The sequence below is a fragment of the Bison bison genome, unplaced genomic scaffold (assembly GCF_000754665.1).
Source record: "Bison bison bison isolate TAMUID 2011002044 unplaced genomic scaffold, Bison_UMD1.0 scf7180017864295, whole genome shotgun sequence".
In the NCBI taxonomy this organism is placed as follows: domain Eukaryota; kingdom Metazoa; phylum Chordata; class Mammalia; order Artiodactyla; family Bovidae; genus Bison; species Bison bison.
Genome location: NW_011494867.1, coordinates 4,527,389 through 4,548,990, shown reverse-complemented (window position 1 = coordinate 4,548,990; position 21,602 = coordinate 4,527,389). Strand labels below are relative to the sequence as shown.

The following is a 21,602-nucleotide window of genomic DNA, read 5'->3' as shown; positions in this document are numbered from 1 at the left end:
AGACCCATACATGGAACAATGAGCTGGCTCCAAATTGGGAAAGAAGTACTTCAAGGCTATATATTGTCACCCTGCTTATTTAACTTATATGCAGAGTACATCATACGAAATGCCAGACTGGATGAAGTATAAGCTAGAATCAAGATTGCAGGGAGAAATATCAATAACCTCAGATATTCAGATGACACCACCCTTATGGCAGAAAGCAAAGAGGAACTAAAAAGCCTCTTGAAAGTGAAAGAGGAGAGTGAAAAAGTTGGCTTAAAACTCAACATTCAAAAAACGAAGATCATGGCATCTGGTCCCATCTCTTCATGGCAAATAGATAGGGAACAGTGGTAACAGTGACAGACTTTATTTTCTTGGACTCCAAAATCACTGCAGATGGCAACTGCAGTCACAAAATTAAAAGACACTTGCTTCTTGGAAGAAAAGCTATGGCAAACCTAGACAGCATATTAAAAAGCAGAGATATTGCTTTGCTGACAAAGGTCCTGTGTGTCATCAAAGTGCAAGTGAAGTCACTCAGTCGTGTCTGACTCTTTGCGACCCCGTGGACTGTAGCCTACCAGGCTCCTCCCTCCATGGGATTTTCCAGGCAAGAGTACTGGAGGGGGTTGCCATTTCCTTCTCCAGGGGATCTTCCCAACCCAGGGATCGAACCCGGGTCTCCTGAATTCCAGGCAGACGCTTTAACCTCTGAGCCACCAGGGAAATCCCATGTGTTATCAAAGCTATGGTTTTTCCAGTAGTCATATATGGATCTGAGAGTTGGACCATAAAGAAGGCTGAACGCCAAATTAATGCTTTCGAGCTGTGGTGTTGGAGAAGACTCTTGAGAGTTCCTTGGACTGCGAGGAGATCCAACCAGTCAATCCTAAAGGAAATAAGCCCTGAATATTCATTAGAAGGACTGATGCTGAAGCTGAAATTCCAATACTGTGGCCACCTGATGCAAACAGCAGACTCTATTGGAAAAGACCCTGATGCTGGGAAAGACTGAAGGCAGGAGAAGAAAGGGACGACAGAGGATGAGATGGTTGGATGGCATCACTGACTCAATGGACATGAGTTTTAGCAAGCTCTGGGAGATGGTGAAGGACAGGGAAGCCTGGCGTGCTGCTGTTCATGGGGTCGGAGAGAGTTGGACACGACTGAGCGACTGAACAACAAAAATAGCCCCCCAGGTGAGGACTCGGGTGTGGTTTATTTGGTGATCTCTAGAAGCAGGAGTGGGGGGGGGGTGTAGGGAGAAGGAGATAAGGAAGGAAGAAAAGCCAGTGTGCTTGCTAATGAGTAAGTCACAATTGTGACAACTTGGGGTTGACTCCCACGAGGGGGCCCTTCAGACACCGTGTGGAGCATGGAAAGGGAATCTGAGCACTGATCTACTGGCTGCCATTCTGCATGGTCGAGGCTGCCCCTGGGGGTGTGGCTCGCCTGCCCCCAGTCCCCACCACAGTAATTCTGGCTTACCTTGGCGCACTTGTGCCCTGTGGCACTGGAGTGGAAAGAAAGCATAAAGAAGAAAGACCAAGGCAGGTGCTTGAGTGATGCGCTTGCTAGGAACTGCCCACAGGCATAGTGGACTCTGGTGTCAAGGGAGCCAAGACAATGCAGCGGGGAGGTGTCAGTGGTGGTTCCCACAGGGGCTTAAAACAGAGTCCAGAAAATAAAACTAGTAAAACACCAACACAAACAAAAAAACCAGTGTCTGGTATACAATCAGTGTTCGGTAGACTGGAGCTACAGTAGACCCAGTTTTAACTGCCCAGCCTCCTATCCCGTGAGGATCTAACTCTCTGTGACTTGAGGTGGTTCTGGTAGGACTGTCATTCAAGTTGTCTGCACCTACCATGACCAGGTACAGGGGTGGTCACATGACCCAGACTGACCAGTGAGAATAGCCATCCCTCTGCTTCAATGATTGGTTGATGGATGGGCATGTGACCCAAGCTGGCTAGTCAGAACCTTCCTGAGAGTGCTTTGGCTCACACCAGAGCTAATGGAGAGGAAGTTGTGCTTAGGAGGGGATGGTGGAGGGAGTGTGGAGGAAAGTATGCAAGGGAGGAAGGACCACCTCCCCAGGAGGCTGTGAGGTTGGAACTGCTAGTCCCCATCTTCCCTAGCTTCTGGGAAGAAACCTTTCTGTTATATGGAGTCCTGGACTCTATAGACAGAACTTTACTCTGTGACCGAGTGAACATGAGCAAGCTACCTCTCTGGAATTTAATGTCCTTGATCTGTAAGCAGGAATGATATCTATATTTTGAAGTAATGTTTTGATTCAGTGAGAGCATGTGTAAAATGCCTGGCAAAGAGCAGATCCTCAGTAAATGTGTGATTCACTTTCATGCTTTGCCTTGATTTGATTTCACTCTATGAAAATCTCCAAACTCTAAGGTGGGATAGTATTTTGAAAATGATCCCAAGCTTTATGTCCATGAGCATTTGTAAGTATGCTACCTGGGTCATTGTCCTCTGTTGGTTTTGACTCCCAGCTCCAGTAGTGATTTACATTCGTGGGGGGCACCTCTGGACAAGTGGCCCCCCTCTTAGGGAAAAGCTTACCTCACCTGCCCCTCTTTGTTTCACTCCTGAAAGGAAGAGGTTCCCCCCCCCCGCCCGCCCACATTCATGTCATTTAGTGCTGCTGAAATTCGTGATCAAACATGTTACGGATGGACTCTGGGGTCGGGGGCGACTTGCTAAAGAATCGTAATTCTGATAGGACCCCTGCTATCTGATCTGCCTCCCAAAGCTAGAAGAAGCTCTGTGCGTGCATGCTCAGTCGTGTCCGACTCTTTGTGACCCCAAAGACTGCAGCCCACCAGGCTCCTCTGTCCCTGGAATTCTCCAGGCAAGAATACTGGAGTGGGTTGCCATTCCATCAGGGGATCTTCCCGACCCAGGGATTGAACCCGTGTCCCTTGCATCTCCTGCATTGGCAGGTGGATTCTTTACCACTTGAACCACCTGGACCATATAAATAATGGTGTTCATCTGGGGGAGATTTCTCATGATCTCCTCTTACTTGAGAACATTCTCCATCAATCCCTGGGTTAATCCCTTTGTTTAGTACAAAATCCAGAATCTTTGAAAGGATATTAGTGTATTTCTATAATTCAGCCACATTAATCATTTGTCTCTTCTCCCTATGCATGCAGTAGCTAAATGTACCATTCCATGAACTCAGCCTGCACTTTCCCACTAATGTGCCTAAGGATAGTTCCTTCTCCTGGACCACTCTCTTCCCCTGTTCCTGATGAACATGGTTCTTCAAATATAGCACTGTTAACTGCTCAGACCACACCGCCTCTCTGTACCAAGGCAGGCTCTACAAATAGATTGCTGTTTGCACTAGTGAGAAAACTTATTTGTTGTTACATCATTCAACTGTAAACTCCTGAAGGGCTGGAAGAGACTGTCTACTTTTTATTTTCCTGCTAAAATACTAAAAATACTGTGCTGAGAACATGTTTGTTGAATGAATGAAAAAAAAAAAACCCTTGTTTTGAAAGCATCTGCCATCTGATTTCCCGATTGGAACATGTGGGTCATAGTTTCAATCTGGTTATATAAACACTTCATCTTCACAACAATTCTAGGACATAGACCATATGATCATCTTCATTAGTGAAGTGAAGTGGCTCAGTCGTGTCCGACTCTTTGCAACCCCATGGACTGTAGCCTACCACGCTTCTCCGTCCATGGGATTTTCCAGGCAAGACTACTGGAGTGGGTTGCCATTTCCTTCTCCAAGGAAGGAAATTCCCTTCATTTCAGTAGGGGCAAGCTCAAATGCCAAGCCTTTTACCCAAATTTGATTCTTGATTTGCAGGATTCCAAGGCGTGTGCTCTCTCGGTCGCTGCACACGTGGGAGCATACGCGTGTGGTGTGTTTGGGTTTCTCTGCTCCTATCTGAGTCACTCCTTTGTTTGGGTGTTTGGGAGCCAATTTGAATAACTCATAAGACAAATTTCCCAGCATATTTGATTGGATCATAATAAGAGCTTTGCTCATTCTGCTCAAGACAGAGAAGGTAAAACATTTACGCCTTTGAGAATTCAAGCTGCTATAGCAAAATATCATAGACTGCATAGCCTCCAAACAGCAAAACTGTATTTTTCAGGGTGCCAGCATGGTCGAGTTTTTGAGAGAGAGTGCTCTTCTGGGTTGAGGACTGCCAGTAAATGAGGGAGCGGAGGGAGCCAGTTTTCTCATGACTGTTTTATCTATCTGTGTTCGTTTTCAGTCGTGTCCGCTTCTTTGCAACCCCATGGACTGGGGCCTGCTAGGCTCCTCTGTTCATGGAATTTTCCAGGAGAATACTGGAGTGAGTAGCTATTCTCTTCTCCAGGGGATCTTCCCAGCCCAGGGATTGAATCCTTTTCTCCTGCATTGCAGGCAGATTCTCTATTGTCTGAGCCACCAGGGAAGCCCCTCATGACCCTTATAAGTGACCCTTATAAATCTGAAAGTGAAATAGTGAGATCTATGTATTATCTGTTGTTTAAGAAAAGGAAGCTACTGAGTATTTCCTAATCACCCCATTTTCCCAGCCCTTGTCATGCTCACTAGGTACGCTTACTCCTTGGAAGAAACGTTGTGACCAACCTAGACAGCATATTGAAAAGCAGAGACGTTACTTTGCCAACAAAGGTCCGTCTAGTCAAGGCTATGGTTTTTCCAGTAGTCATGTATGGATGTGAGAGTTGGACTATAAAGAAAGCTGAGCATCGAAGAATTGATGCTTTTGAACTGTGGTGTTGGAGAAGACTCTTGAGAGTTCCTTGCACTGCAAGGGGATCCAACCAGTCCATCCTAAAGGAGATCAGTCCTGGGTATTCATTGGAAGGACTGATTTCGAAGATGAAACTCCAATCCTTTGGCCACCTGATGCAAAGAGCTGACTCATTTGAAAAGACCCTGATGCTGGAAAAGATTGAAGGCAGGAGGAGAAGGGGACGACAGAGGATGAGGTGGTTGGATGGCATCACCGACTCAATGGACATGGGTCTGAGTGAACTCCAGGAGTTGGTGATGGACAGGGAGGCCTGGAGTGCTGCGGTTTGTGGGGTCGCGAAGAGTCGGACACGACTGAGCCACGGAACTGAACTGAACCTAGGGTACCAAGCTCTGTGCCGTGTGCTTTTATTCTCATGAACAACACTAAGTCAGCTTGAAACACTGCACTCAGGGCTTGCCTGGTGGTCCAGTGGTTGACTTTGCACTGTCGATGCCGGGGGCGTGGGTCTGATCCCAGATCAAGGAACTAAGAGCTCATGCTCCCTGGTACTGTCAGAAAAAGAGAGAGATGCCATCACCTCCCCGTGCGCAGTGTCCTCAGCATTGTCTTCCATCAGCATCGGACCCTCTGCTTTGCCCCGCCCTCTGCCCCCTAACATTACCTCTTTGAATCTGTGTTACATATCTTGGTGTAACATTTCTTTTTGAAAAACATTGCATTTTCTTTTAATTATTTACTTGGTTGCACTGGGTCTTACTTGTAGCACGTGGGATCTTCAGTTGCCACCTGTGGAATCCGGTTCCCTACCAAGGATCGAATGCAGGTCCTCCGCATTGGGAGGATGGAATCTTAGGCACCGGGCCGCCAGGGAAATCCCTTGGTGTCCATTTCTGCCCTTCCTCTAGACCTGTTGTCCAAGATGGAAGAGCATCAGGGAATCAACACCCTTGTTAGGAGTTGCTCTCATCCATCCAGTGATACTTGGAAGTTAATGGAGAAATACATCCTCTTCCTCAGGTGAGTTAGTTGTAGGTTTCCTCCTGTAGTCACTTGCTCACAGACGCACGCGAAGTGGCTTCTCCTCTTTCAGTCTTATATCTGCTCTGCCCCCATCTGTGCTTCTTGGGGTCACCTCCCAGTACTGCTGACTTTCAAATCCTTGTTTCAGTGTCTGATTCTGGAGGACCCAAACCAGGGCAAAGGGCTGTCTACCTCTGGATCACCTTTAGGCTTATCTCCTATCCCTCCTCCCACTGAACCCCACATTTACCCTTTGTAATCACCCCCCACACCCCCAGGCTTTCATGTCACCCCACTGCACACCCTTGTTCCCTCCCCTGGAAATCCACGATTATTCATTTGGCATTCAAAGACCTCAGTGCCCTGTTTGGGCTTCGCCTCATGCCTTTCTCCAGCCCCACACAGGGGAGCGTGTATTTCAGCTGCAGGATTCTGTTCCCCATCCTGCCAAAATGCCCTTCAGTGATCCCACCTCCTGGCTTTTGCACAGATGTCTTCCTCTGCCCCAAATGGCATGTCAAAGTTTTGCCTCCATTTCTGGTCTACCTTCGTCCACGTGGCTGAAAAGAGTTTTGTTCCCAGCTACAGGAACTGCTCCCCACTCTCAGATTTGCAAGTGAAGACACAGGTTCTAGTTTATGCTGCAGTGTTTTGCTGAACTGGGTTTCCCTGTGACAGCACACCAACCCTGGCTATGCGAGGTCATGAGCCTTACACGGAGTACAGGAGCATTAAGTGAGAACAGAATGAGAACGCCCTTTGCACACTGATCTTGTAAGACTTCCACGCACAATGTGACTAACTTTTCTGCCTTGTTAACTCAAGTTTATGTATGTGGCATTTTATTAACATGCGACCTAGCTCTAATATTTTGGGCTTCCTACCCAGAAGGAAGGAAGAAGCCTCCCTAATCATGAATTCCTCCTTCACAAAACCTTTGCCCTTGGAGATTCACTTCTGTGCATCTCTTTGATAACCTTGAGGATATTGATTTGATCATGAAAAGGAAAATGGTTGAAATGTGTGAGGTTTAAAATAGCACTTCACTGCGCACTTGGATCACAGGCTGGACCAAAAAAAAAATGCTTCTTGATGTGCATGTTATTTGCTGCAAAACAAAACAAATTGCCGAATGTATCCTTGAAATCAGAGGAAAGGGAATCCCTGAAGAGTTTCTAGTGAGAAGGGATGGTAACTTGAAATGCATTGTATGTTACCCCTTATTTGAGCCAGGAAGCATATGGGGCAGGTAAGGGCAAGGATTCTACTGTGGCTTTAAATCCTGGCTCCACCACTTCCTAGCTGTGTGATCTTAGTGCAAAACCTGTCTTCAGTTTTTGCACCTGTAAAATGGGCATAATGATGGACCCCGCTTCTTAAGGTTGTTGGGAGGGTAAGAGAGTGTCTTTATATATACGTATATATACAAGGGGTGTGTGTGCGTGCGTGCGTGTGTGTGTGTGTGTATGTATATATATTCAGCTTGAGGGGAGCTAAATGCTTTTTTTCAAAGTTTCTGCTTACTCACTCAGTTGCTCAGTCGTGTCTGACTTTTTGCAACTCCGTGGACTGGATTCTTCAGGAAAGAATACTGGAATGGGTTGCCATTCTCTTCTCCAGAGGATCTTTCTGACCCAGGGGTTGAACCCCAGTCTCCTGCATTGCAGGCAGATTCTCTACCATCTGAGCCACCAGAGAAGCCCCTTTAAAGGCTTGTCTCATCTCAACTCCTATTTTTTCTATGTAGCCTCTAGTTCCCTCATCGGAGGATTCTTCTCGGATGTGTTTTTTTTTTTTTTTTAATATTTTCTTTTTTAGCCACTGGTGCCTTGCGTTTTAATAGCAGGGCTGTTTTTGCAACAACTGTGTATGTAGAATAACTGATGCCAGGCAAGGTTATGCTATGCTGAATACTTTTATTTGTATTTTTTAATGTAAACATGATTTGCTTTGTAGGCACAATATAACGAAAGCTCTAAAGCCACAAATACATTAGACAATGCTTCAGTTCCCTCGTATCAAGCTGACATTACGGTGAAGCCTGCACAGTTCCTTTAAGGCAACCTGAGACATTCTGTACACTTCCTTCAGGAAAACAACCACGTGGCGGCAAAGATGCTTCAAACAAGAGTGTTAAATGGTTCATTTTGATACTTTAATTTTTCCCCCCGGTCTTCATGGCATTAGTTGATCTTATTGGTCAAACACTAGTTTTCTCTTCTCCTTCTGTATTTCATGGAGACAAAAGGGTTTTCTTTAACTCACCAGCACAATTTGTGATTAAAGTTGAAAAAACAGACTTGGGAAAGAAGGTCTTTTCATGCTAACCCACTGGACATAACAAAGGGCATTTGGCTTCTGAACGGACAGTTCTGTCTCCCCAGCCAGAGAAGAGACTTGGGATGCTCACAGGTGTCTGTTCCCCCAGCCCAAGAAAACGCCATTTCTGTCTAGCTCACCAGGAATGCCACTTGGGTAGCGGCTCTTCTTAAGACCTCATGGAACACTTGGCTGTGGGAGAAACAGGACCAGTAGCACAGCATTTAGCAAAAGTGTTGGGAGAAGGGGCAATACAACCTCTATGTGATCTTTCTAAAGTGGCCAAGACCTGGAATACTGGCGTGTCCTGGGGTAGGAAGAGACGCTGATGTTGGCGTCTCCTTTTGAGATACACATGTCCCTTTGCTCATCAGATGGCATCACCCTTTCTCATCTTCATAGCTTATGTGTACGTACAGTGAGGAGACACTTCTTTCAGATAAATATTTTGCATAAATAAGTCATCATCACAAGCTTAAGATAGGAGGAAAAAAAGCACATGTTCAGGGAGGTGACATTTGTTACAAAGGGACTTAGGGAATAAAACAGGTAATTGCTGAGATGCGTTCATTGCCATCACTTGGGGAAAGAGTGGGTTCTACCCTAAGGCTCAGTGGTGGAGAGATCGGGCAATGTGGGAGCCCTTTGGTAACCGTGTGGGCTCCTGTGTCTGCAGCTTGGTCTGCTAGTGATGGAATCGACCCCTTGGGACAGCAGGACCGGGAGAAGGTGATGAGGACCCCCCCGAAATCTCCATGGATTCACTGACTCTCTTTCTCTTCCTCCAGGGGAACTGTTCGCCTCAAGCCATATTAAGTGGGGTGGGGCTAGGGGTGGGCTCCTTAGGAATTTGGGAGCTGGAAAGTTCATCAAGGGTGTGTGATCAAGTAGTTTGGTCCCTGATTTCTGGAAAGCAGGGTCTTGCAAAGAGTCTGCACCATGATTTTTTATTTCAGAGGAGAGGAACGCACATTTGGCATCAGATAATAAACATCAACCTTTTGTATCACTAGAGTTTGTTACATGTAGGAACATGCTTTGGCAAGAAAAAAGATACTCATTGATTTTTCCCCCCAAATAGGGCTCAAAAAGGGGGTCTTCCCTGGGGGAGGAGGGGAATCTACAGTAAAGGTGGTTATCCAGTACCTGGAAATGAAAAGAGGAAGAAGGGTAATGCCATGGCAAGTGTGCAAACAGAGGCAGGTCTCAGGAGTGACTTTGATATAGTCCTGCACCTGGCACATTTTCTTAAAATGAAATCTATACACAGCCAGAGGATTTTGCTCTCGTGATGGGGTTTCAGAGGAGGAATCCCCGTGGCTGGTCCTCACACTTTGCTGTTGACCCATCTTCTGTCCTGAAAAATGCACATCTCTTCCCCTATGTTTGTGGTTAAGAACCAGTGAAGGGATCAAGCATCAGAGGGTGGGAGGAGGGTCTTCCAACCTTTTGACCATGAAACACCTGAATGAAGGTGAAGAGGTTGCCTCTTCAGTGGGAGGAAGTAGAGTATGACTTGGGGAGATCCTACAGTTAATGGGCTCGTGAAAACATCTCCCGGCCTACCCTCTTTCTGCCGGCCAAACCGGCAAGTGCTCCTGTCGGAAGCATGGGCGGCTGGCAGCAAAAAGGATCACTGGCCCGAAGATTTCTCGGATCTGGACCTTTCAACCCAAACTCGTCTTTGCCCACGTCTGGCCTCCTAAGCGACGGACCTGTGGGCTTGTATCAATTTTCAAGGCTGTTCTAGAACTGTCGAGAAGGACCCAAAGATGGATGGTTTTGAAACAGAGAAGAGGGCAGAGTGTAAAATACACAGATGGGGAAGGGATGTAATACCACGTGATATGGGCTTGGCACTTAATTTCAAAAACAACAGTGATCAACAGCTTTTTTTTTAGCTCGGCTGACAGCAGACAAACACGACACGCACTGGACTACAGCGTTTGTTCACTGGGGCACAGGAGGGTTTTCTCAGCTGGGTCCTCTTCTCCCAGAGCATCCCTCTGTCCTCCTGCCCGGGCCGCGGGCTACTGGATGAAGGGCATCCTCTCCTTGTTCTCGCTGTCTCCCTCGTGGTCCTCCTCCTCTTCGCCCGCCTCGCTGGTCTCTGTGCTGTCGTTGGCCATCTGTAATCCAACAGAAACAGGGATAGGCCCCTGACTCTCGGCACCACCCCCTCCTTCATGGTCTAACCTGGAGCTGGACTTTCTCTCTCGGCTACTGATGAATGCGGGGCCTTCTCCCTGGAGCTCCACCCCTCCACCCTCCTGCCTGCGCAAGCCTGCTTCTCCTTTAGCACACAGCCCGCCTCCTCAAGGAAGCCTTCCTAGACTTCTCTAATGGGAACAGTCCCCCTGTTGTGAGCGCCTCTGTGGCCCGGATCCATGGCTACCGTGTCCCATCTATACACACGGCTTGTGAACAGATGACACCCTGCCCCGCTGTGGGAACTGCAAGCGACCGGGCAGATGACCCAGGCTCCTGCTTTCTTCCATTTTATCTCCTGCAGCTAGCAAAGTGCCGGACACACACAGGAAGGCAATGTGCGTTTTAGAACAGTGAACACATAGTGGTGAGAGTTCTTCCTTATTAGTATACACGCCATATTCACCACCATGCAGGTACCTCGTGTCCATCACCCCACTTTTTCTCTTCCCAACAGCCATGACGTAGTAGCCATAGCAATAACTATTGCTGGCAGTTGTTTTGCAGCGGTGCAAAGGGAGACTCAGAGGTGACGTGTAAGCGGGAAGTCGTGAGGCAGCGGAGGTCAGCAGGCTGCAGAGAAGGTCGCTAGCCCTCTCTGGGGCCCGGGGCAGACGCCAGGCCTGGGGCGGGGGCGCCGTCTGACGCCGCGGGGTGTGCAGGCAGCAGCTCCGTCTCGGCTCTGACCCTACGCACGGTGTCAGATGAGCCCTGCTGTGCTCGCCCGTCCCCATCAGGAGAAGGCCCCAGCAGAACAGATGTTCCCGCTGCTTGTAGGCACGTCCGCTTCCGGACCTTCGGGCAGCCTGCTGCCCCCACGCCTTGTAGCCCAGACGGTTTCGAGTGGCGGGTGTGCAGTGGGTTCAGTGGGGCAGACTCCGGGCCTTTGATGCCCCCTGAGCTCTGACAGTGGCCGTTCTGCCAGGAGAGTGTGCCCCAGGAGCCCCTAGCTGCACCCACCCCCCCGACACATGCTGCAGGGTGGTGACGCGGCCCCACAGAGCCCGGACCCTGTGCTGTTTGCTCTCCCTAGAAATACCCTCACCGCTGGCTGCCTCTCCTTCAAGCCTCGTCTCCATCCAGGAGGGACGGGCCCCTCCCGCCAAGAGATGCTCCCCGGACCGCAGGTCTGAGCTGGCCCATCTGCTGTCAGCTCAGGTCCCAGGGGTGAAAGCCCCCCTGAGCTCCAGCAACGAGGACAGCGACACCTGCCACGGTACGGCCTGGGCTTTCACTCAGAAAGGTGGCTTTGCAGCTCCTGTCCTGTTAAGAATCCTCCTGTGGTCAAGCAGGCCTTCCTACCAGCCCCACCACCCAACAGGACCTCAGGTGTAATGGAGGGCAGGAAGCCAGGAACAACTCCGGTGCTTGAGAGCAATAAGTGGTCCAGCCGGGCTCTAGACCCCCTCCTCTGATGGGACTGAGATAGACTCGGTCATGGGTTTAAAAAACAGAACACAGGTGCACAGAAGCCCTGCGATTCTAGCCTAACCGTAACCCCTTATCTGCCTCCAAACACTTGCTGGCCCAGTCCTGGGACTTAGAAAGCATTTAGAAAATTATATCCAGATTGTTATCAGTCACTTCCATGTTGTAAAATATCCTCTCACTAAACTGTCCTTCATTGTGTGAAATGGCCATTATACCCAAACCACATTCTGGTTTCAAAAGCAAGGAAACACTTTTTAAAGCATGCACGCTGGACTAAAACGTGCCAGGATTTTAGTTCTTCCTCTTTCATCAACCACTGATGCAGCTCCAAAGCTAAACATGTGAGAAACCAAAAGTCTTCCCGAGTATTTTCTTGGTTAAATCTTTCCTAGAACTTAGTTTGTACGAAACAAAGTTTTATGCACGTCACTGTAACTGACTGATGAGGGCGTATTCAGATCCAGTTTACAGACAGTGGAGCTGAAGCCAGAGTGACGACTGCCCAGGTCATGCAGGGGTTCAGAGCAGGGCTCAGGATCCATGCAGCCTGGGGGCAGTCTGTGTGTTGACCGCCACACTGCAGAGCCCCTCAAGGGACCCTTGCAAGAGGGTCTGGGATGTGTGTGTGACATGCTTCACTCCTGAGGGACAGGGTGTGTATGGGGGGTCCCCACATGTAAGGGTGTGGTCCTGGTAAGAGAAAACAAAAGCCCTGGGGCCAGCAGGAGGCAGCTCGGAGGCAGGTGGCATCACTCTGTTGGGGATCTGAATGTGAGTTTATGAACCTTTACCAGGAATTCCTCCCACCTGTAGCCAAGAGTGAGCTCGGGTAACAGGCCCGGGCTGTGGTTTCTGTCCTCTCCCCTCTGCCCTAGGATGGCTCTGGAAATGTTCTCGCCGAAGCCTTTTCCTTTCCTTATTGGCGTTCATCCCATCTGTGACTAATCCCTCACCCACTTACCTGGGGTCTCCCCCACCAGCCCCAGCAGAGAGCTGAGAGCAGAGAGCTCTCCTCCACCGCACGTGTGCCTGCCTCTGAAAACCCTCTCCTGCCGCAGTGAACAGATGCCTCTCCTTTGACTCACCAGTGGCGTCGGGGTCTTTTCCACGTCCAGAATTAACTTGCCGATGTTCCCTCGGTCGTGGATTCGCTGCATGGCCTCCTTCACCTGGGAGACAGGCAGACAAAGGTGAGGTGAGACGTCACCCAGGTGACAGGCTAGTTCAGTCGTTCAGTCGTGTCCGACTCTTTGCGACCCCATGGCCTGCAGCACGCCAGGCCTCCCTGTCCATCACCAGCTCCCGGGGTTTACTCAGAATCGTGCCCATCGAGTTGGTGATGCCATCCAGGTGACGAGAGGACCTGGACAAGCCAAACCACTCGCTGTCCACCAGGGGGCGCTGCAGTCCAGATTTAGCAGCTCAACCGGCGGTGGTTCCCAACTTAAATTCTGGTTGTCACTCACACTCTGTTGTTATGCAAGCAGTTAGGTTTCCTGGGTCTAAAAAAATGAGCGTGATAGCTCCAGAGATGAAAAGAGGAACGTTTCTTTAAAAAAAGGAAAAAGAACTGGGGGAGGAAAAGCCTGTGGGGTTCCAAGAGTTACATGCTGCAGAACGTGTCAGGGCCCATTAACCAGAGCAAATTTTGACCAATAAAATTGTAAAATTATTTTTCTAGGGTCATCTGTGCCCAGCTTACTCAAATGTTACATAATCTGGTTCGCAGTTTGGCTAAAATGGCCCATGACCCAGGAACATTTTTCCCACCCGAGTGGAGGCGTCTCCAGACTAGCATTTTCCCCAGTGAGGGGGCTTCCTGTTTCTCCCCAAGTGACGAGGGCTTGTCAGACAAGCACACAGACGCCTCCTGGGCCCCCTTTGCAAAGGCAGGTGTGGATGGAGTGTGATGGGGGCTTCCAGCATTTCATTGTTGCCGTATGGAAAATGAACACTCGGGAGTGCTGTGGGGATGAAATAAAAGAAGGAAATGGTAACAACGCCAAGCTTGGCGTGGATAAATCCTCCGCATCTCAGTAAAATCTAAATGGGAATGCAACATCTCTTGATTTTTTTTTTCAAGGAAACAACAGATCTAGTTAAAATATTTTCCCTGAAGTTTCAGTTTTAAACATCTTTGTTCATGCATTCATTCAATCCACAAATATTCACTAATTGTTGCTTATAGGCTAGGTGCCATATCTTAAAAAAAATTTTTTTTAAGTAAATTAGGGTGTCTGTCTGCCTTTGAGGAACTCAATCTGGGGTTTATGGAGCAGTGTTTGCTTATAGAAAAACCAAAGCCAGCTTCCCATTCGAATGAAAACTTGAGAGACCCATTAAGAGGTGCATATTCCAATTGCTTTTGTAGGACTTTTGTCCTAAAGACACAATTCAAATTATGGGGAAAAAATTACCACAGAAAAGATACTCAATTGCTTTCAATGGCAAAACATTGGAGCAACTTATATGTCACAGAATAAAGGAATGGTCAAGTAAATCGAAGTTCTGACATATATCTACCGATTGGAAATGTTTTGTGGCTGTTAAAGTGCTAATTATAAAGACTGTGCAGTAGGATTAAATGCCTTTATAATACAGTTAAATGAGAAAATCGAGGTGCACATCTTTACATCTCCATAAAAACGTGGGCATCCTACAGTAACTAGAAAGAGATTTAGATATAAAACATGATGTAGGGGAAATAGGCGCCTTTCAATTCTAATGTCCAAACATGTTTATCTGGTAACCTGTTGTCAAACCAGCGGTCATTGTAAATTCAGTGTATCTTTAAACGCGTTCTTTGGACAAGGTAGTGTTGGTCGGAATCAGCCTCTTTTGTAGACTGATGGCATCATGTGACCGTTGAGTTCCCTGCCCCTTGTACATAATCCAGGAGGTTTCTCCCATTTCTGTGATGAACATTGCTTTCCAAGTGCTTTTGTATTTCGGTGCTGACAACTACTGTTTACTAAGAATCTTTAAATATTGTGGCAGGCAGCTTCTAAAACTGCTCCCAACCCCCTCCTGGGACTCATCTCCGTGTGTATCCCCACGACCCACCCCCGCCCTCACCATTAAATGTGAGCTGGACCCAGCAACCTGCTTCTAACAAACTGAGTATAGCAAAAGTGATGGGATGTCCCTTCCTGATTAGGTTATAAAAGACTGACTTCTGTCTTGCAGTATCTTTCTCTGGCTCTTCTTGCTTTCTTGTTCTGATGACACAAATTGCCATGTTGTGAGCTGCTCTATGGAGAGGCCCCCCCCCAACCCCCACTCACCGTGGCAAGGAACAGAGAGAGAACTCTAGCCAACAGCCAAGAGAAGCTGATCCCCTCCATCCAAAAGCCCCCAGGCTCTGGATCCTGCCGACAGCCAATGAGAAGCAGATCCTCCCTCAGTCCAGCCATGAAATGAGGCTACAGCCTTGGATGACACCTTGACTGCAGCCGGAGGACCCAGCTAAGCCCTGCCCAGAGTCCTCACCCACAGGAACAGAGATCATGGAGTTATTTTAAGTCAGTAAGTCTTAGGGATAATTTGTCATGCAGCCACAGATAATTAATACATTGTTACCTGGAATGTATAATTCTTCCCTTGCAAGGTACATATTATCCCATTCTACAGATCAGTACCTTGATGCTCAAAGACATAAGCAATTTGTCCAAAGGTTACATGGCTGTGGGCGACAGAATCGTGTTTCTGACTCAGTTTTGTCAGACTTCAAAAACCAATGCTTTTCCCCAGTTCTGCCCAGAACATGCCGCTTCCTTTGATGCTCACATAATGATTTCCCAGAATTCAGTTGTTTATTACCCAGGCAAGTTATTAAACACCTGGAAACTCCTTGGAGATTAGGAACAGTTTTTAAACTGCTTCTCCAATAAGGTAGAGCCCAGGGAGACAGAAAAGCTGATTGTGGTGCTGGGAAAAGAGCTCCCTGCCGGGCTGGCTCTAATCTGCATATTTTTTGTAGATTGCTTTCTGAAATGAACTGACGCCTTGAAGTTCCATACATGGGGGATGGAGAAAGGATTAGGAATCTGATCCCCAGTCATGCTGTTTGAGTTTACAGTCCTCCTGGGCTGCTGTTGGGGGTGGGAAGAATCTTTTATGACAGCTCTCAGAGGGAAAGAAACTCAGTACCGTTTTTTGATCAATTCTTTATGAAGCACAGCGTGAAGCATTTTACACATGTTGCTTCATTTTATCTGCACCTCAAGCCTCTTAGGTGACCACAGGCAGGCATCAGAGTTTCAACAGAGGAGAAACCCGAAGATGAAAAATCGAAGGGGTCTGTGGCAAGTCATCATCTGAATGGTGTGGGAACCACATGGGAATTGAGACTGCAGCTTGCCCTTTCTAGGACTCTGGGAAAACCGGAGCAGATGGGTCTCTGCTGTGTGCACCCCAAAGCTTCCCTCCAGCGACATCATCAAAAGATAAAATCTGCAAAGAGAGATGTTGCTCCCAAGTTGCCAGTTTATGAGCTGAAGCACCTGCGTGGGTGACAGTGCCCAGAAGATGGAAGTGACAACGTTCAGAAAGCTGCTGATCTGCCTTGTGGCTGCCAGGGAGCTTTTTCTAAAGCACACCTCTGCTTGGAGCCTCTCCCCACTGCATTCAGGAGGAACATCCAGCCAATGTGGCACAGCCTGTCACAGTGACCACTGAGCACGTGACACTGAGCACTTGAACCACGGCCGTCCCAGCTGTGATGTGCTGGAGTGTGAAATACACAACGCACTTCAGTGATTTAATCATAATGAAAAGGAGCGCAGACTCTCTGCTTCATGTCAGGAGATGGCTAGTGCGTGCTCAATGCATGGAGCAGGGCGCCGAAGCCAGTGCTCTGGGGCAGCCCAGAGGGATGGGGTGGGGAGGGCGGTGGGGAGGTTCAGGATGGGGGACACGTGTGCCCGTGGCTGAGTCATGTCGATGTATGGCAAAAACCACCACAATATTGTAAAGGAATTATCATCCAATTAAAATCATTAATTTAAAAATTTCAAAACAATAGCATTTTAAGTATCCTGGGTAAAGGAAAACATATGATTAAAATTAATTTCACCTATTTCTACATTTCTGTCTGTGAAAGTGAAAATGTTAGTTGCTCAGTCATGTCTGACTCTTTGTCACCCTATGGACTGCAGCCCGCCAGGCTCCTCTGTCCATGGGATTCTCCAGGTAAGAATCCTGGAGTGGATTGCAGTGCCCCCCAGGGGATCTTCCTGACCCAGGGATCGAGCCCACATCTCTTATGTCTCCTGGTTTTTTTGGCAGGAGGTTTTTTTGGGTTTTGTTGGGTTCTTTACCACTAGTACCACCTAGGAAGCCCCAATTAGACCCAATTAGAAGTGTAAAAAGAAGCTGCTGAGATTCACTTTAATAATATATTTTCTTTAACCAGATTATTATCTATTATCTTATATACCTTATACCTATAATCTTATTATCTTATCTGTTATCTATCTATGGAGAAGGAAATGGCAACCCACTCCAGTGTTCTTGCCTGGAGAATCCCGGGGATGGGGGAGCCTGGTGGGCTGCCGTCTATGGGGTCGCACAGAGTTGGACACGACTGAAGTGACTTAGCAGCAGCAGCAGCAGCATTATCTATCTGAAATACTATCATTTCAATGTATGCTCAATATAATAAAAGCTATGGATGAAATATTAAGTGTTTGGAAGCCAGGGTGTACTTTCCTCTTAGCACATGTCTCAGTTCAGACCAGCTGCACTTCAGCTGCTCACATCTGCCGTATTGGAGAGTGCAGCCTGGATGGCATGACAATGACACCAACCTCAGGGATCCCAGTGCAAAGGAGCGTCTGGCATATGACAGCTTGCAGAACAAACGAATGAACGAGCAAAGGAGTCGATTTGTGCGGAGAGTAAGACATCACCCGGCTGAGCTGGCCCAGAGGTTTCTGTCTGATCCATGCCACGTTCCAGAGCCCCTGGCCCAGGCGGCATGCTTGGTGGCTGCTGGGGCGGCCCAGTGCAGTCTGCTCATAATCAGGGCGTGGTCCCCCACCCAGGCTGAGACACCCCTGCCAGCTGCGGGACAGATGGACTGACTGCAGCCAGGATCCCAGCTGTGGGGCTGGCCAGAGCTGGTCTCAGCAGCTGGATTCTGCAGCCCGAGAGGATGGTGGCAGGAGGCAGGCGTGATATCCCCACTTCCCAGGCTCTGCTTTGACTCAGCAACATCATTCCAGCAAGCTGCTTCACCTCTTTGCTCCCCATCTTCTTGATATGTTATTCTGTCCACCTGTTCATTTGGTTGGTCACTCAGCCAACAGTGCCAAAGCCCTTTTCCAGGAGCTGTGTGCGGAGTGGTGGTCGAAACAGACACACTCTCTCTGTCCAGAAGGAGTCACAGTTTCACTTACTAAACAGGCTAGTCGTCATAAGAAGAGTTTCACGATCTAAAAACTGTTTATTTCACCCCAGTGGGTGACAGTCCATCAGAGTTGGTCATGTATCCCTAGTTTGCGTTCCAACCAAGTCCCGTAGCATTCAAGTTGGTGTTCACGCATAACCCCTGGGGAAACGTGATTGGCTCAGACTGTGTTCACAGAGGAACACTAGCTGTGGTCGTTCTTCTTTCCTCCTGTGACGGATCTAGGAGAAGTGGTTTTCTGGAAGTTGCGGAAAATGACGATGAGCAAACCCACAAGATCCCAGCCATCATGAAGCTCATGGTCTTAATCAAAATGACTCAAATAAATGTAGGCTTGCCACTGGGTAATTCTGAGATGGTGTTAAGAGAACATGGATAGGGGAACTGACCTGGTTGGGAAGATCATGGAAAACTCCTCTGAAGAAGCGACAGTTGAGCTGGGTTTTAAAGGATGAGTAGAAACATGACTAGGAAAAGAAGGGAGAGGACCATCGCAAGAAGAGGGGGCAAAGTATGAAAGAAGAGACTGCAAAGAGGCTAGGGACATGGGGACAGAGAACAAAAGTGAGCATCGGGCAAGATGCTGGGGAAGTTAACTGGGGATGTTGGCAGTACGTTCCAGAGCCTGCCAGGGTGCAGTTGTCCAGGGCCGCTCACACAGATCTACACCCTCCAGTCATGTTCAGACTGGTCAGTTCCTTCATGCTTGAGCAGTGAGGGTTAATGATGCTCCATCTTTGTTTGGGGTCTCATTTAATGTTTCCCAATATTTCATTTCCTTTTCCATGTTGTGAAAGGCACAAATTCATTAGAGTACAAATGATACCACTTAATAACCAAAGCATTTGGCTTGTGCTATGAATAGTAATAAGCCTAGCCATCTAAAAGAGGAAAAAAAATTAAGATGGATTATTCCATGGATCACTGTGTCTATTAGATTATAAATTAAAAGCTTTGAAAAGGAAGAAATGAGTAATACTCTAATTAAGAAGCACATCTACCCAATTCGTATTTGGAAGATGACTCATATTAACGGCATTCATCTTTGGGGGGAATGGATGATTGCTTAAAATCCAAAGTGGGTGTGGAAAAGTAACACATTCAGTGCAGGTAGACTTGAAATCTGGGGTTTATGTTCTGTCGAGAAGCTGTGAGAATCTAAAGTGAGTGAGCCCTGAGATTTTGACCTATATGGAAGAGTGACTGAAAAAGTAAAATGTCCAGAATCATGGATTGACCCACTGGGAAGGTGGAGAAAAAAATCAAACACAGTTCATGTTTGGATTAGATGCAAATGGATCTGTGCAATGACGCAAGGCGTGGGCTAGGGTGGGGCATTTAAGGGGGTGCTCACTCCCAAGGTCATTTGAGTGGTGGTTTAGCACCCAAGAGTGAGTGCTTCCTTAAAGTTTGCATTCTAGTCACCTGCCTTGCCCCATTCTAGTTCTGGCACTGCGTGGAAGCCAAATATTGTCAATAGAAGGAGACAGTAAGTCGTCATTTTAAAAGAAGTGTCTGCTTGGCCACAAAATAGTGTGGATGGTCCAAGAAGATTTTTAAAGGGCCACTGGTAGGAACACGGGTTTAGAAGAGGGACAGGATATTTGGAGAGTGAGGAAGAGGGAAGACAAAACAGCAAGACAATACAATCAGATGAAGCAACTGGTCCTTTTTTCCTTGGGAACCTAGATGACGTTGACACTGATGATCAAGTATGCATTGCGGTCATGAGGAGTTCAAATGAAGTAAACATTGAGTTAAAAGCCAGAATTGTTCTGCAGAAACCTACAACCCATAATCAAGCTGCACTGTATATTCTAGTCGAATTGTATTTTGAACTAAAGCAAAAGATGAAAAAAAAATCTAGTGAAATGCCTCCAACATTTCTTTGACTTTCTTTAACAATGCTCCCCAGTGTCAAATTTGGATGGTGGAATAGAATTAAGCTGGACACTTCGAGGACGCTTATTCCAACATATAAGTGAGGTCTGGGGGGAAGATTAAAAAAAAAATGCGTGAAATGATTCTTGTTCCCTGCAGAAAAAAAAATCTGCTGTACAATCTGTAAGAGAGATGTTTGAAGTGTGACCGGCACAGAAGAGGAAGCAATTGGGGTTAGGAGAAGGATGAAAATCAGGGGAAAACTCTTGGCAGGAATGAACTTACGGACTGAGACTTGAAGGTCAAGAAGTTTGTCACTCAGCCAAGGAGAAGGACATAGAAATATTAAGAGTTTAAGGAAATATTGCTCTGCTCCAAGAATGAGTCATTGACAGCCACCAGAACTCTGAGGGCGATGCTGGTGACGATGCTTTCAAAATCCTCTTGAATTAAGATTCTCAAGTCTGCTGCAGATGGGTTACATCATCGCTTGAGCTCCTGCCACTCCTGAAATCCCACACAGCAGTGGTAGAACTTACAGAATATTGTGTCAACTGATTCTTGCTTCCAATCCTTTAGCAAAATCCTCCAGCCAGGGAGAGAAACTCTTATTCCTGCTTGGAGGACTCTAGTTCCTCACTAATAAGGTCATCCCCTTGCCTCCAGATAATACTAGTTTTATTCATTCCCTGATGGATAATGACACCTGAAGGTTTTGCATTCCATGACACTTGAAGGATTTCCCCTGGTACGGTGAAATGTGGAAATTATGGAAAAGGGTTAGAACTACAAGGAGGCCAAAGACCCTTCAAAATCTTGAAAGTTCTCATCTTTCCAAAGGGATGACGGCCAGAGCTGCTGGCATTTAGGAAACTACAGTTTAGAAGGCAGAGGTGACCTTTCCTTAGACTTCCATAGAAAGGGCTTGTTTGCAGACTTCACTTTCACTTTTCACTTTCGTGCATTGGAGAAGGAAATGGCAACCCACTCCAGTGTTCTTGCCTGGAGAATCCCAGGGACGGGGGAGCCTGGTGGGCTGCCGTCTATGGGGTCACGCAGAGTCGGACACGACTGAAGTGACTTAGCAGCAGCAGGCTGTTTGGGGAGCATTTTTGTACCTAAGGGAACTGAGATGACATTGTCTCATCTAGACATGGCTGTCATTTAGATAAGGGTTAGGATGTCCAGGGTGCAAAATGAGCGGTGGCCAACAGAGGCAGATATGCCTGGGACAACTTGTCTGGGGACTGTAGGATTCAAGGAGTAGAAATAAAAGAGTAATTGTGTTTGTATAAGAGGCATTTGCAAGCAAAGCACTCCAGTAGAAAGTTGACCCTCCACTACTTTGAAGGGGATCTTGTGGATCCTCCACTAAGACAGGAAGGAAAAGAAGGTTTTAGGCTCTGGACTGCAGTGATATAACCTGCCCTCAGGTTACATTAGAAGAAGGTGAGAGTCTCAGGGAAAGGGCCAAAGCTGAAACTCAGGTAACTGTAAACGGCAAGGCAGTGGCGGTGCATCCCCCTGGGGCTGTGGGGGATGATGCTGGCTCTCATCACAGCAGCCAGCACGTGACAGATGCT

The 21,602-nt window shown here is 47.6% G+C and overlaps 1 protein-coding gene across 1 annotated transcript in view; it reads right to left on the bottom strand.

The window, feature by feature from the left end:
• Nucleotides 1–7,670: 7,670 nt before the first annotated feature.
• VAT1L (vesicle amine transport 1-like) overlaps nt 7,671–21,602 on the bottom strand; it is a 167,134-nt gene continuing 153,202 nt past the window's right edge. The window contains exons 8-9 of the mRNA XM_010850780.1: nt 12,815–12,898; nt 7,671–10,219 (exon numbers count right to left, since the gene is read on the bottom strand). Coding sequence (XP_010849082.1) covers nt 10,121–10,219; nt 12,815–12,898 — 183 coding nt within the window. The 3' untranslated portion in view covers nt 7,671–10,120. The remainder of the gene's footprint in view (nt 10,220–12,814; nt 12,899–21,602) is intronic.